General features: G+C 51.1%; 1 protein-coding gene across 1 annotated transcript; it reads right to left on the bottom strand.

Moving 5' to 3' along the window:
• Positions 1 to 8,361: 8,361 nt before the first annotated feature.
• On the bottom strand, positions 8,362 to 11,288 carry LOC122495225 (T-cell-interacting, activating receptor on myeloid cells protein 1-like). Its single transcript, XM_043600980.1, has 4 exons — positions 11,147 to 11,288; positions 10,521 to 10,937; positions 9,970 to 10,266; positions 8,362 to 8,597 (listed from the first exon to the last, which is right to left on the bottom strand). Exons 1-4 carry the CDS (start codon positions 11,286 to 11,288, stop codon positions 8,455 to 8,457), a joined length of 999 nt encoding a protein of 332 aa, XP_043456915.1. The 3' UTR covers positions 8,362 to 8,454.
• Between the last annotated feature and the right edge of the window lie 204 nt (positions 11,289 to 11,492).

Genomic DNA, 11,492 nt, shown 5'->3' with positions numbered 1-11,492 from the left:
GTTGCTCGACCCGGTCTCAGCCTGGCACTGGGGCCCGGCCTCCCACGTGAATGGGAGGGGGAACCACCAGGTTGGCTGAGTCGACAGGGAACCGTTGCTCGACCCGGTCTCAGCCTGGCGCCAGGGCCCGGCCTCCCACGTGAATGGGAGGGGGAACCACTGGGTTGGCTTGAGTCAACAGGGAACATTGCTCGACCCAGTCTCAGCCTGGCACCAGGGCCCGGCCCCCCACATGAATGGGAGGGGGAACCACCAGGTTGGCTGAGTCAACAGGGAGCCTTTGCTCGACCCAGTCTCAGCCTGGCACTGGGGCCTGGCCTCCCACATGAATGAGAGGGGGAACCACCAGGTTGGCTGAGTCAACAGGGAACCGTTGCTTGACCCGGTCTCAGCCTGGCGCCGGGGCCCGGCCTCCCACATGAATGGGAGGGGGAACCACTGGGTTGGCTTGAGTCAACAGGGAACATTGCTCGACCCAGTCTCAGCCTGGCACCAGGGCCCGGCCCCCCACATGAATGGGAGGGGGAACCACCAGGTTGGCTGAGTCAACAGGGAACTGTTGCTTGACCCGGTCTCAGCCTGGCACTGGGGCCCGGCCTCCCACATGAATGGGAGGGGGAACCACCAGGTTGGCTGAGTCGACAGGGAGCCTTTGCTCGACCCGGTCTCAGCCTGGCACCGGGGGCCGGCCTCCCACAGAAGTCTGAAGTCAAGGTGTTGACAGAGCAATACTTTCTCCAAAGATTCTAGGGAAAGATCCTTCCCTCTTTCCTCTTCTAGCTCCTGGAAGCTCCAAGCACTCTTTGGCCTGTGGCCACATCCCTCCAATCTCAGCCTCTGTTTTCACATGGCCGTCTTCCTTCAGTATGTCTCAGTGTCATTACTTACTCCTCATCTTTTAAGGACACCAGTCACATTGAGTAAGAGTATTCCCTAATCCAGTGTAACCTCATGTGAAGTTAACAAATGATTATCTGCAAAGACCAGATAATGCTATTTCCAAATAATGTTGCATTCACAGGTACTGGGAGTTAGGACTCAAGCATACCTTTTGGGGGACAAAAATCAACCCATTACGGCTCCAGCAGAGTGCCAAAATCTCGTAGCTGGCCCAGTATCCTCATAGCACAAAACTTAAACTTCATATAGGCAGTGAGCCCAGGAATTTTGGAATTCAGAAGCTAAGCATCTGGGTCATGGTGCATATCAGCTGCAACCAAGTAGGGCTTGAGGTTGGCTGTGGACCTCGTTCCTAAGGAGGAGCCTGTATGTGCATCATCCCTCTCAGTAGAACTGGGAATAGCTATGGCCTATAAACAGGGAATTTCTCAACATCACACATCCCAATTACTGCCGAGTCTATCTGTAAACTCAGCGGTAAACACGTTCCCTGAGGTGAGGTCCATGGAGAGCAATTTCTAATGATGCCACCATATTTTTAAATTTTTTTTATTGTTTAGTTTTGAGAGAGAGAGAGAGGGGGAGAGAATGGGAAGGGGAGGGGCAGAGAGAGAAGGAGACAGAATCAGAAGCAGGCTCCAAGTTCTGGGCTGTCAGCACAGAGCCCGACGCGGGGCTCAAACTCAGAAGCCGTGAGATTATGACCTGAGCCGAAGTCAGATGCTTAACTGACTGAGCCACCCAGGCCCCGATGATGCCACCATATTTAGAAAGTCCCCTCCCCCTCTCATTACTGACCATACAGGCCTTCATTTCTTTAAAAATTTTTTTTCAACGTTTTTTATTTATTTTTGGGACAGAGAGAGACAGAGCATGAACGGGGGAGGGGCAGAGAGAGAGGGAGACACAGAATTGGAAACAGGCTCCAGGCTCTGAGCCATCAGCCCAGAGCCTGAGGCGGGGCTCGAACTCACGGACCGCGAGATCGTGACCTGGCTGAAGCCGGACGCTTAACTGACTGCACCACCCAGGCGCCCCCAGGCCTTCATTTCTAATTATAAAATGTTTATTGACTGTGGGAAGAATCAGGAAGACACAAAGTTATAAACCGAGAAATTCATTTGTAGCATCCAGTGAAGTAGAATTATAGTAGAAACAAAGGTAATTTTCAACGATGTAGTACGGGCCTGGTGACCCAAGTAGGTACCACAAACATGACACAAAAGCAGAGTGCTGTGGAAACCCTGCATCTGGAGAACAAGACAGAGTCATCGAAAATTAAATTGTTGGGGCGCCTGGGTGGCGCAGTCGGTTAAGCGTCCGACTTCAGCCAGGTCACGATCTCGCGGTCCGGGAGTTCGAGCCCCGCGTCGGGCTCTGGGCTGACAGCTCGGAGCCTGGAGCCTGCTTCGGATCCTGTGTCTCCCTCTCTCTCTGCCCCTCCCGCACTCTCACTTTGTCTCACTCTGTCTCTCAAAAATAAATAAATGTAAAAAAAAAAATTTAAAGAAGGACAAGGAAAGGATAGGGAATTTGGGATGAAAGAACAAGTAGGGAAAATAATCACCATCTATTGTGTCTCTTTGGCCAAACACACAGCGTAAAAGAATCACCCATGAGATACAAGCTATTGTTGTGGAACAAGGTTCCCAGTCACTTTATGACAGACTTCCTTAGATACTGGCAGCACTTGGCTAGAGTAAGACTCAGTCACCAGGCTTCCCCAGACTGCCTCATGGCTATTGCCCCGCTGGAGCAATCTAGAAAATGTATCAGCGGGGGGGCGCCTGGGTGGCTCAGTCGGTTAGGCGGCGAACTTCGGCTCGGGTCATGATCTTGCGGTCCGTGAGTTCTAGCCCCGCGTCGGGCTCTGTGCTGACAGCTCAGAGCCTGGAGCCTGCTTCATATTCTGTGTCTGCCTCTTTCTGACCCTCCCCTGTTCATGCTCTGTCTCTCCCTGTCTCAAAAATAAATAAACGTTAAAAAAAAATTTTTTTTTAATGTATCAGGGGCTGTAGAAGAAATGGCTAGATTAAGTGCAGTTTGGGATAGAGAACGGTCATAATGTGATATGTGGAGTGTCTGTGTGGGTACGTACTTTTGCCTGAGTGCTAAGAGCTCCTGGAAATTGACGTCATGCCTGTGCATGAATATTACTGTAATAAAGATTTTACGTTCACAAGGAGTTTAGTTAGACATGCATTTCTAAGAAGAGATATTTCCTTCTCCCGTATGGAAAAACGGTTTGGTGTTTCTGGGGGAAAGTGAGAAGTTGATAGGACTTTTAGGTGCAAACACGTGCACGCATCAAGAAAAGCTGGGGTGCCTTGGTGGCTCAGTCGGTTAAGCCGACTTGGGCTCAGGTCATGAGTTTGAGTTTGAACTCGCAGTTTGTGAGTTAGAGCCCCGCGTCAGGCACTGTGCTGACAGCTCAGGGCCTGGAGTGTGCTTCAGATTCTGTCTGTCTCTCTCTCTGTCTCTGCCCCTCCCTCCCCAGCTTACGCCTTCTCTTTCTCTCTCTCTCTCTCTCTCTCAAAAATAAACATTAAAAACATTTTTTTATTAAAGAAACAAAGAAGAGAAAAGTCAGAAAGTGGAAGATAGTGGGCATATGCGAAGGCATGCTAAGGACTGCTGTTGCAAAGTCAGAAGAACACAAAAAATGGAGGAAAGAAACATGTAGAGAGAGCAGAGACCTGTGGACGCCTCAGAAGTTGCACATGGGAAGCAGCACGACCCCCACGTCTAGACAGAGCCTGGTCCCTGTGCATCAGAGCGCCAGGGGCCTGGGCCCTTGTCCCTCCTGCCCAGTCCCTGCAGAGAGGGCAGAGCCCCAGAACAGATCCGTCCCCATTGTGATGGGCCGTACTGTGGCAGGAGGGCATGTGCCACTTCTGATGTTGCTGAAACTGGGCAGAAGGCAGAAGACCATGGTCAGACCGCACACAGTGTGAGCAGATTTAGTGGTGGAGATGAGATTTCCTATGGGAGCGAGTGGGATGTCTGGAGTCACAGAATGTGAAAGGACCTTAAGCTGCCCATAGCTGTTGGAAGATCAGAGTAGAGGGAGGCACTCAAGTGTGAGAGTCCAGCTTACCCTGTAAATTAAACTTAGTTAAGAAAAAATATCAGAAGCATCGTGTAGTCATTTCAAGTGAATTCCTGCTAGAACTCAGTGCCCTCCACCTGCCGCCTCTTGACTGAGGACCAGGCAGGTTCTGAAACCTTCAGAGCTCTTCAGTTCCTCCCTCCCCAATGCCTGCCCTCACTCACTGCCACAGATGCTGCTGGTGGGGATGGGGACCCTCTCCCTGCTTCCCGACTGGGGTATATCTCTCTGAGACTCCAGGGTTTCGCCCATGTTGGTTGGACACAGGCTTGACCACCTGGCTTCTCATCACACTGGCCCAGGCCACAGAACTCAGGTGCACTCGGCATAGCACAGTGATCAGAGGGGACCATTGTAGAAGTCTTTTGTAGACTTTTGTAGTCTTTTGTAGACCATTGTAGGATCTCACTGGGGCTGCCTCGAAGCCTGATCACAGGGGCACACGTTCTCTCAAGGACAGAAGACAGGAGGGACATGCTTTCTTCGCTGACAGATGACAGACAGTCCTATGTGATGGGTTTCCAGTAGAAATAGCTCCTGAGCCAGGGGGAGGGGACGATAGGATTCATTCCCCCGTGGAAATAGCAGTCATCTTCCTATGAGCACGCAGTCTCTAATCACTGTGACAGCCCTGCAGACGGGCATAACTGTCCTCGTTGTATGGATAAGGAAATCGGGCCCGGGCACCACAACCCGCGTGCGCTGGAGAGGAGGCTCCAAAACATGAGTTGACTTCACTTCTTTCCTGGAAACACAATTAGAAGGCCTAAGAAGGACATTCTTTTCATTTTCCCACGGTGAGGGTCTGATGTAAAGAGAGCACATAGACTATCCTCGAATCTAGGGATCAGAGAGATGTGGTAAGAACTTGGATCCAGTCACGGTGCCCAAAACCAAGCTGAGAACCACATGCCATCCTTGCCCGATGAAACCAGGGGTTTTGGCTCCTGTAGACAGACATCCTGAGCTGTACCCTGTTCCACACCCAGGAAACTTTAAAACAACTTTATCGAGATGTAGTTCACATGCCATACAGTTCACCCATGTAATACGTGCAGTCCAGCGGCTTTCCTTTATTCACAGATGCGTGCAAATACCACACAAATTTAAAACGTTTTCATGGCTTCAAAATGACCCCCCATTACTCTAAAGCTTTTGCTGTATTTCCCTACCCCCACCAGCTGCAGCCCTAAACACTAGCCTGCTTTCTCTGTGGGTTTCCCTACTCTGGACTTTCCTATGAGTGGAATCGTGTATTATATGGTCTTTGTGACTAGACTTTCACTTGGCATCATGAGCTCCTCCCTTTTGTGTCTTTGGAATGTCCCCCCCTCAGCATCTGGTCAGGTACCCCAAGGACATTTCTGTTTTGAAGACCCCATACTTGTACCCGTCTTAATTTCCCATTGTAACCCAGTGGAAACAGAAATGCCTTTAGAAGCAGACGGACTTGGGCTTTGACTTCTCTACTCATTCTCCCTGTGGCCCTGAGCAGGAACCCTCAGCCATCGGTCCCAGGGTCCTCATTTATCCAAGTGGGCCTAATTCCCACCACACAGGAGTGTTTGCAAAGGTCAGAGTGACATGTCCCACAGAATGCTCTAGGAGATGATTTTGGGCAATGCAGTGACGTGGTATTCTATAGCTTTGATCATGGCGTTAGAAAGTTATTACCCTTTCAATCACGTTATGCCCTTCTGATCACATCAAGGAGAGAAGATGCATTTCAAGACGACTTTAGAACACCTTTATCTCTGGCTCATCACTCTTTGTAACTAGGGAGTGGTTGGCCGTGGGCTCAGAAGCCTGACCATCAACAGTGTAAGGCTAGCATGTCCTAACATTTTTTGCCTTTCCATCATATTCTATATTTATATTTACCCTCCTTTACCAGGTGGGTGACACTGCATTTTTAAATTATTGCTAACTAATGCAATAAATAAAAAACGTGTATTTAAAGAACAAACGTTGACTCCTATTATAAATTACTAAATGAGAAACAGTGGTGCAGGCATAGCACACAGTCATGAATGTGGCATGTACATATTTGAATATTGGAAAAAATTTGAGTGGTGAGTGGATGTAAAGCTTGCAGCGTGGGCCCTGACATGTGTGAAGCAATCTGTAAATACAACCAGTGTTGTGTCTTTTGTATTCTCCGCGTCTCTCAACCTGTCCATCCACCCTTATCTTGAACCCCCCAGCATACCATCCTAAGGAACATACCAAAGCAAAGGAAGGAAGGAGTTCCACGGTCCTGATCCAAGGACCCCTCTTCAGCTTTGCAACCCCTGGACGGAGGACAGCTCCATGTGGGCAATGACCTCTTTCCTCCAGCCTTTCCCTTCCTTCCTCTCACGTGACCCACAGGTCAAGAAAAGAAAGTCAGGTGATGTCACATAAAACATTCTGAAAATGACACAGTGGTAAAGATGAAGAACAAACCGGTGGTTGCCCAGGTTGGAGGGTGATGTTGGGGAGACCGGTGGGTGTGACAGTAAGGCACAGCATGAGGTGATAGATGGATCGCTATGTTGGTTATGCTGGTGGCTCCACGAATCTACACGTGACAAAACAACATCAAACCCTACCCTCGCATTGTGCTAGTGTTAGCTTCTTGGTTTGGATCTTGTAATGGACATGTCATGGAACCATTGGAGAAATTGGGTGCAGGGTACAAGTATCTGTCCTGAGTTTGCAACTTCCTGTGAATTGAATGACTTCAAAATAAAAGTAAGATATGATTAAAGAGGAAAGGCAGTCTGAAACAGACATGGGCACTCACACGTTAGGGAGTGGAAACATCACAAAGTCTGTTGCATGCACGGCCAAGGCAGAGACTGAAGCAAGATGTGGTTGTCCAGTGAACAACTGGTGTCTCTGTGATGTGCCACACTCATACTGGGCATAAATCCAAAGTTCTGTCCATTTGACCACTCTTGGCCAAACACCAGCCAAGGGGGTCTGTTCTCAGTAGGAACCATGATTTTTACTCATTGGGTAGAAGGAACAGAAAAATTCTCCTGGTGCCTGAGGCTACCAGAGTGTCCACATTGAGAAAGTCTGACAAAAGATTTGCAGCCTGGGAGAAGCTCCTGTCTGCCCCCAGCACCCCGAAGCAAGACTCGTCCATGGTGTAATGAAAGCCAGTGCAACAAAATGAAGCAGATGAAACAAAGAATTACATCTGCAAGAATCATCTCTACTCCAAACAGGACTTTTTTTTTTCTTTTTGAGAGAAAAAGAGAGAAAGCACGTGGGGGAGATGGGCAGAGGGGGACAAAGAGAGAAACTTAAGCAGGCTACACACTCAGTGCAGAGCCCGGTGTGGGACTTGATCTCATGAACCTGATATCATGACCTGAACTGCAGTCAACAGTCACGATGCCTGCCGGAGCCACCCAGGCGACCCCAGAACTGGATTTTTATAAGCGTATCTCCCGGGTTTTAAGAGAGGAGACAATAGTTCTAAAATAAGAATGAGTATTTGTGACAGAGAACAGGATTATGAACAAACAGCAACAGATCGTGAAGGTGAAAATATTGTGGATAACCTTTTTACACCTGCACCAGACGATGAAGAAATCCTGGGTACAACTCAGAAGGAACTTGATGCTATGAAGTTGAGAGGGAGCCTCCCAAAATTAGGCAAAATGTGGAGAATCTATGAAATAAAATTGAAAAGACACATAGGATAAAGAAAGTTTCACACTTGACTAATTGCTGGTCCCGAAGTACAAAATAGAGAATGGAGGGGGGTCGATAATATGCCGGAAGCAGTGTTTTCCCTAAATATCAATGGCATCACAGTTCCTATGGAGGTAACTGCACGTGCTACCCAGCCAGACTCTGAAGTTTTAAGTATTTTTTTCAAATCATCCAAATTTTTTGAGTGTGTCTTTAAGATCCATTCTGTGCTCTGCCCCAGGCAAAGCTATGGCAAGAGGTAAGCCTCGTCCTTGAGTAGTTCTTCATAGAGCTAAGAATGTAGGTTCCACAGGACTGTTAAGGATCGGCAGGTCTCTCCATCTGCACTCGTCATTCCCTGGGAAGCCCTGGGGCATGTGGGTAGTACACACCTAAGGACAGGGGAGGAAGGAAGAGGAAGAATATTATTTCCCTGGCCTCCTAACACAGGTTCTCCAGCAGGGGAACACCACCCCACCTCCCATCCTCCGTATCTAGGAATGTTGGGAAAGGTCCTGATAGCACTCATTATCTTGTCCCACAACGACTGGGGCTTCAGCTGCTCTTTAATGAGAAAAAGAAATGGTGCTGAATGTTCCCACGAGGAACAGGACAGTCCCACGTGCTGAAGAAATATCCCACCCAAAGTATCATTTGGGCCCATGATGAGAAACAGCATGTCCCCATGGTGGAGTTTGGTGTTCAGAGAACCCCGTGTCACTATACCAGCCCGTGAACAAGACAAGTGCTCAGTTGTTCTACGTGGATCCACGTGGAGACTCCTTCTGGCTGCACCAGGCTTCCAGCAGGAGAGCGCCCATAATAACCACAACTAGGGCAGCCAGACCCAGGCGGATGAGGTTGCCCGTGGTGTAGTCCCTCGATATGGCACCTGGGGGGACTGGGAGAGAGGAGAGCGTCAGCACCAGCCAGTAGAGGAGTGTCCATCCTTCCCACGTGGATCTGCCCAACGGGACGCTCCTGCACCCACTTGTGTGCCCTGGCCAGTGGTCAGCTGTGGCCGCCCTGAAGTTGTAATCACTGAAAACCCAACGTGGGATTTCGTGAGGGTTCTAGTGGGTCTTCCTTGGTCTTCTGTCCTTTGTCTTCTCTCTGCTCGGTCTCTCTTCCTTCATTTATTGGCTCTTCATATCTTTTGACCCTCCCACGTGTCCCTTTTCCCTTCTCCCTCCTGGTATTAGGAATCAGGCTTAGGAGCAAGACCAAAACCCAAAGATGCTGCCCCGAGCTGGGAAATGATTCGGTGGTTGGTTGTGCACCCCCTCCTCACGGCAAAGACTTCAGGCGGCCGTGAGCTCAAGAAAATTCAAGCCCAGTACCTAAGCACCGAGAGCACCGTGCATTTCATTCCCACCGCACCCAAGAAGAGCTAGGGCTCAGTGTTGGCCTTGGCTCCTAATGAGGACCTGGGCTGGCATTGGCCCTGGCTCCTAATGAGTACCTGGGCTCCTCACCAGGACCTGGGCTCGGGGTTGGCCCTGGCTCCTAAGAGGACCTGCGAGTGAAGCTTCCATGTCACACAGGCCGTGGGTGCAGAGTTCATGTGTGAGCCCACCAGCCACAACGTTTCCCGGAGACAGAGTCCGTGGGAGGAACCTGTGGTGACGTCGCAGACCCAGGGTGCCCTCTGCACCTGTCTGTGCTGGCTGCACGGTCCCTGCTTTCCAACCAGAGGGCGATGGGCCACCACGGCTCACATGCACACATCTACGGTGCCACGGAAGCACGGGGTGTGGCATCCAAGGAAGCAACGTTCTGGCCAGACACACAAGATGGTTGTGGAAGATCCTCCACGGGTGACCCAGAACCTGGTGGCCAGGGCAGCAGCGCGCACTAAGAACGAGACCACAAGCCATGAGGCTGCCATCACCGGGACGACCCACAAGTCTAAGAGACACAAAGGGTAGGGGAAGGGATGCTGACGGTTAGCGGGATGGATCGTTTGCAAGAACAACTTGAGCAATTCTCCAGGAATACAGAACAACAAAGGCCAAAGACTAGAGGTTAGGAAAGGGCAGGTGTGAGAAGGAGATGACGGTAAAATCAGAAGAGAAAGAAGAATCAGAAAGGAACAGAAGCGACGCTCTCCAGGTAGAAAAAAGAGCACGTCGTTCACCTTAAACTGATAGTGTTGTAAGTCAGTGATGGGTCCACCCAACTGGGAAAGCAAGCAAAACAGCCAAAATAAAAACAAGCTGATGAAGAAATGAATTGACTTTCTCCTACTTCTGAAAAACGGTGCAAAACCTCACCTCTCACCCGGATCTCAAGACGATCGCTAGGCTGTGAGGCCCAGAAAGGAGTCCCGGTCTGGAAGTAGACACAGCTGTAGTTCCCGGCGTCACCGACTGTCACAGTCTGCAGGGAGAAGTCCGCCTCCTTGCCGGCTGGGGTCCGGAGCCGGATGGGCTCTGCCACTCCCGCCTTCAGCAGGGCGAACCTCATGGGCCCGAAAATATTGTCTGGCCTCTGGCACTGCAGGGTCACGTCGTCTCCTGCGGTCACCACACCCCTTTGGTGGGCTTGCAGGGAGGGTTTAGGGAGACCTCCTGTAAGAGAAGGGGGGCTCTGAGGTCACGGGGAGAAGCCCGGTGTCCCCCACTCACCCTTGTTCTCCCGCAGGAGGTTCCTGCTGAGTGTGGGACACAGATCCCTGGTGTCACCCTCTTTCGACTCTGCGGGAAGGAGGTCCCCCCACCCCACGAGCCCTGGATGAGGCCGACCAAGTCATTCTGTTGCTGTGTTTCTCCACCTTCTCTGTCCCCTCCTCTGGTCCCTCCCCCAGGCCCGTCCTGCTCCTCACCTGTCACCAGCAGCAGGATGACCTCACTGGGCGGTGATCTTATGTCCGGGGCCCCTGGTCTGTAGCACTCACAGGTGTAGTCTCCAGCATGGCTGCTTCTTAGGCCAGTGAGGTGAAATTCAGCCAGGCCCTCCTTGGAAGCCGGTGATCGTGAAAAGTCCAAAATAACATTACCCTTTTTGAGAGCAAAGTCAACATCCTTGGTCGGGGTCTGGCATTGCAGCCTTACATTGCTTCTGGGGGGCACCACCCAGCTGGGCCAGGCCCTGAGGGTGGGCTTGGGAAGGGGCTCTGGAAGGAAGCAGATTGGGGACAGGATTTGGTGCCCTCGCCTGCTGCCAGGAAACCCCTTGAAGGAGAGAGAAGGGATGTGGGGAATTTGGAGCAAAGGGGAGGGAGGGTTTAACTGAAGGAACACTCACCGTCAGTCCCCCTGCTTCCTTGGCCAGCACACAGCCCTGCAAGAGAACCATCTGTCCGTGAGACCTGAGCCCCATCCCGAGGGGACCTCCCGGGGGGCTGCCGCTGAGACCAGACCCTGGAGGTCACGCATCTGGGAGTGTTCTCATTTCCCCATGCTGGACCCAGGCTTCCACTCTGCCCTCAGCTCCTGCCCCATTTCCCACAGAAGGTCTCCTCTTTGGATGCCACCTGCCACTCCAGGGGCTCTCCTGGCTTCACAAACGTCCACAGACCCCTGGATTCGCAGCCTCTATCATGGACAGGTTCTTGCATTTCTGTCAAGCTGGTGTTACAGTTCCTGAACATCTCCCCCCACTGGCCCCCGCCAATTCACCCTGGATGTAGAAGGCAGGAACCCTGAAAAAGATCAGGAAGCATGGGACTTGAATGTGACCCTGGGCCACCTCTGATCTTGTCTGAGACCCTGAGTGGGCCTGACAGTCTGCAGACAGCCTCACTTGTGCCGGAAGAACCCCTCCCCACCCCATGCTGAAGGCTGCTCTATGCCAG

Source organism: Prionailurus bengalensis, chromosome E2, assembly GCF_016509475.1.
Source record: "Prionailurus bengalensis isolate Pbe53 chromosome E2, Fcat_Pben_1.1_paternal_pri, whole genome shotgun sequence".
NCBI lineage: Eukaryota > Metazoa > Chordata > Mammalia > Carnivora > Felidae > Prionailurus > Prionailurus bengalensis.
Note: the sequence above shows the minus strand (reverse complement) of the source record. Positions and strands in the feature narration are given on the sequence as shown.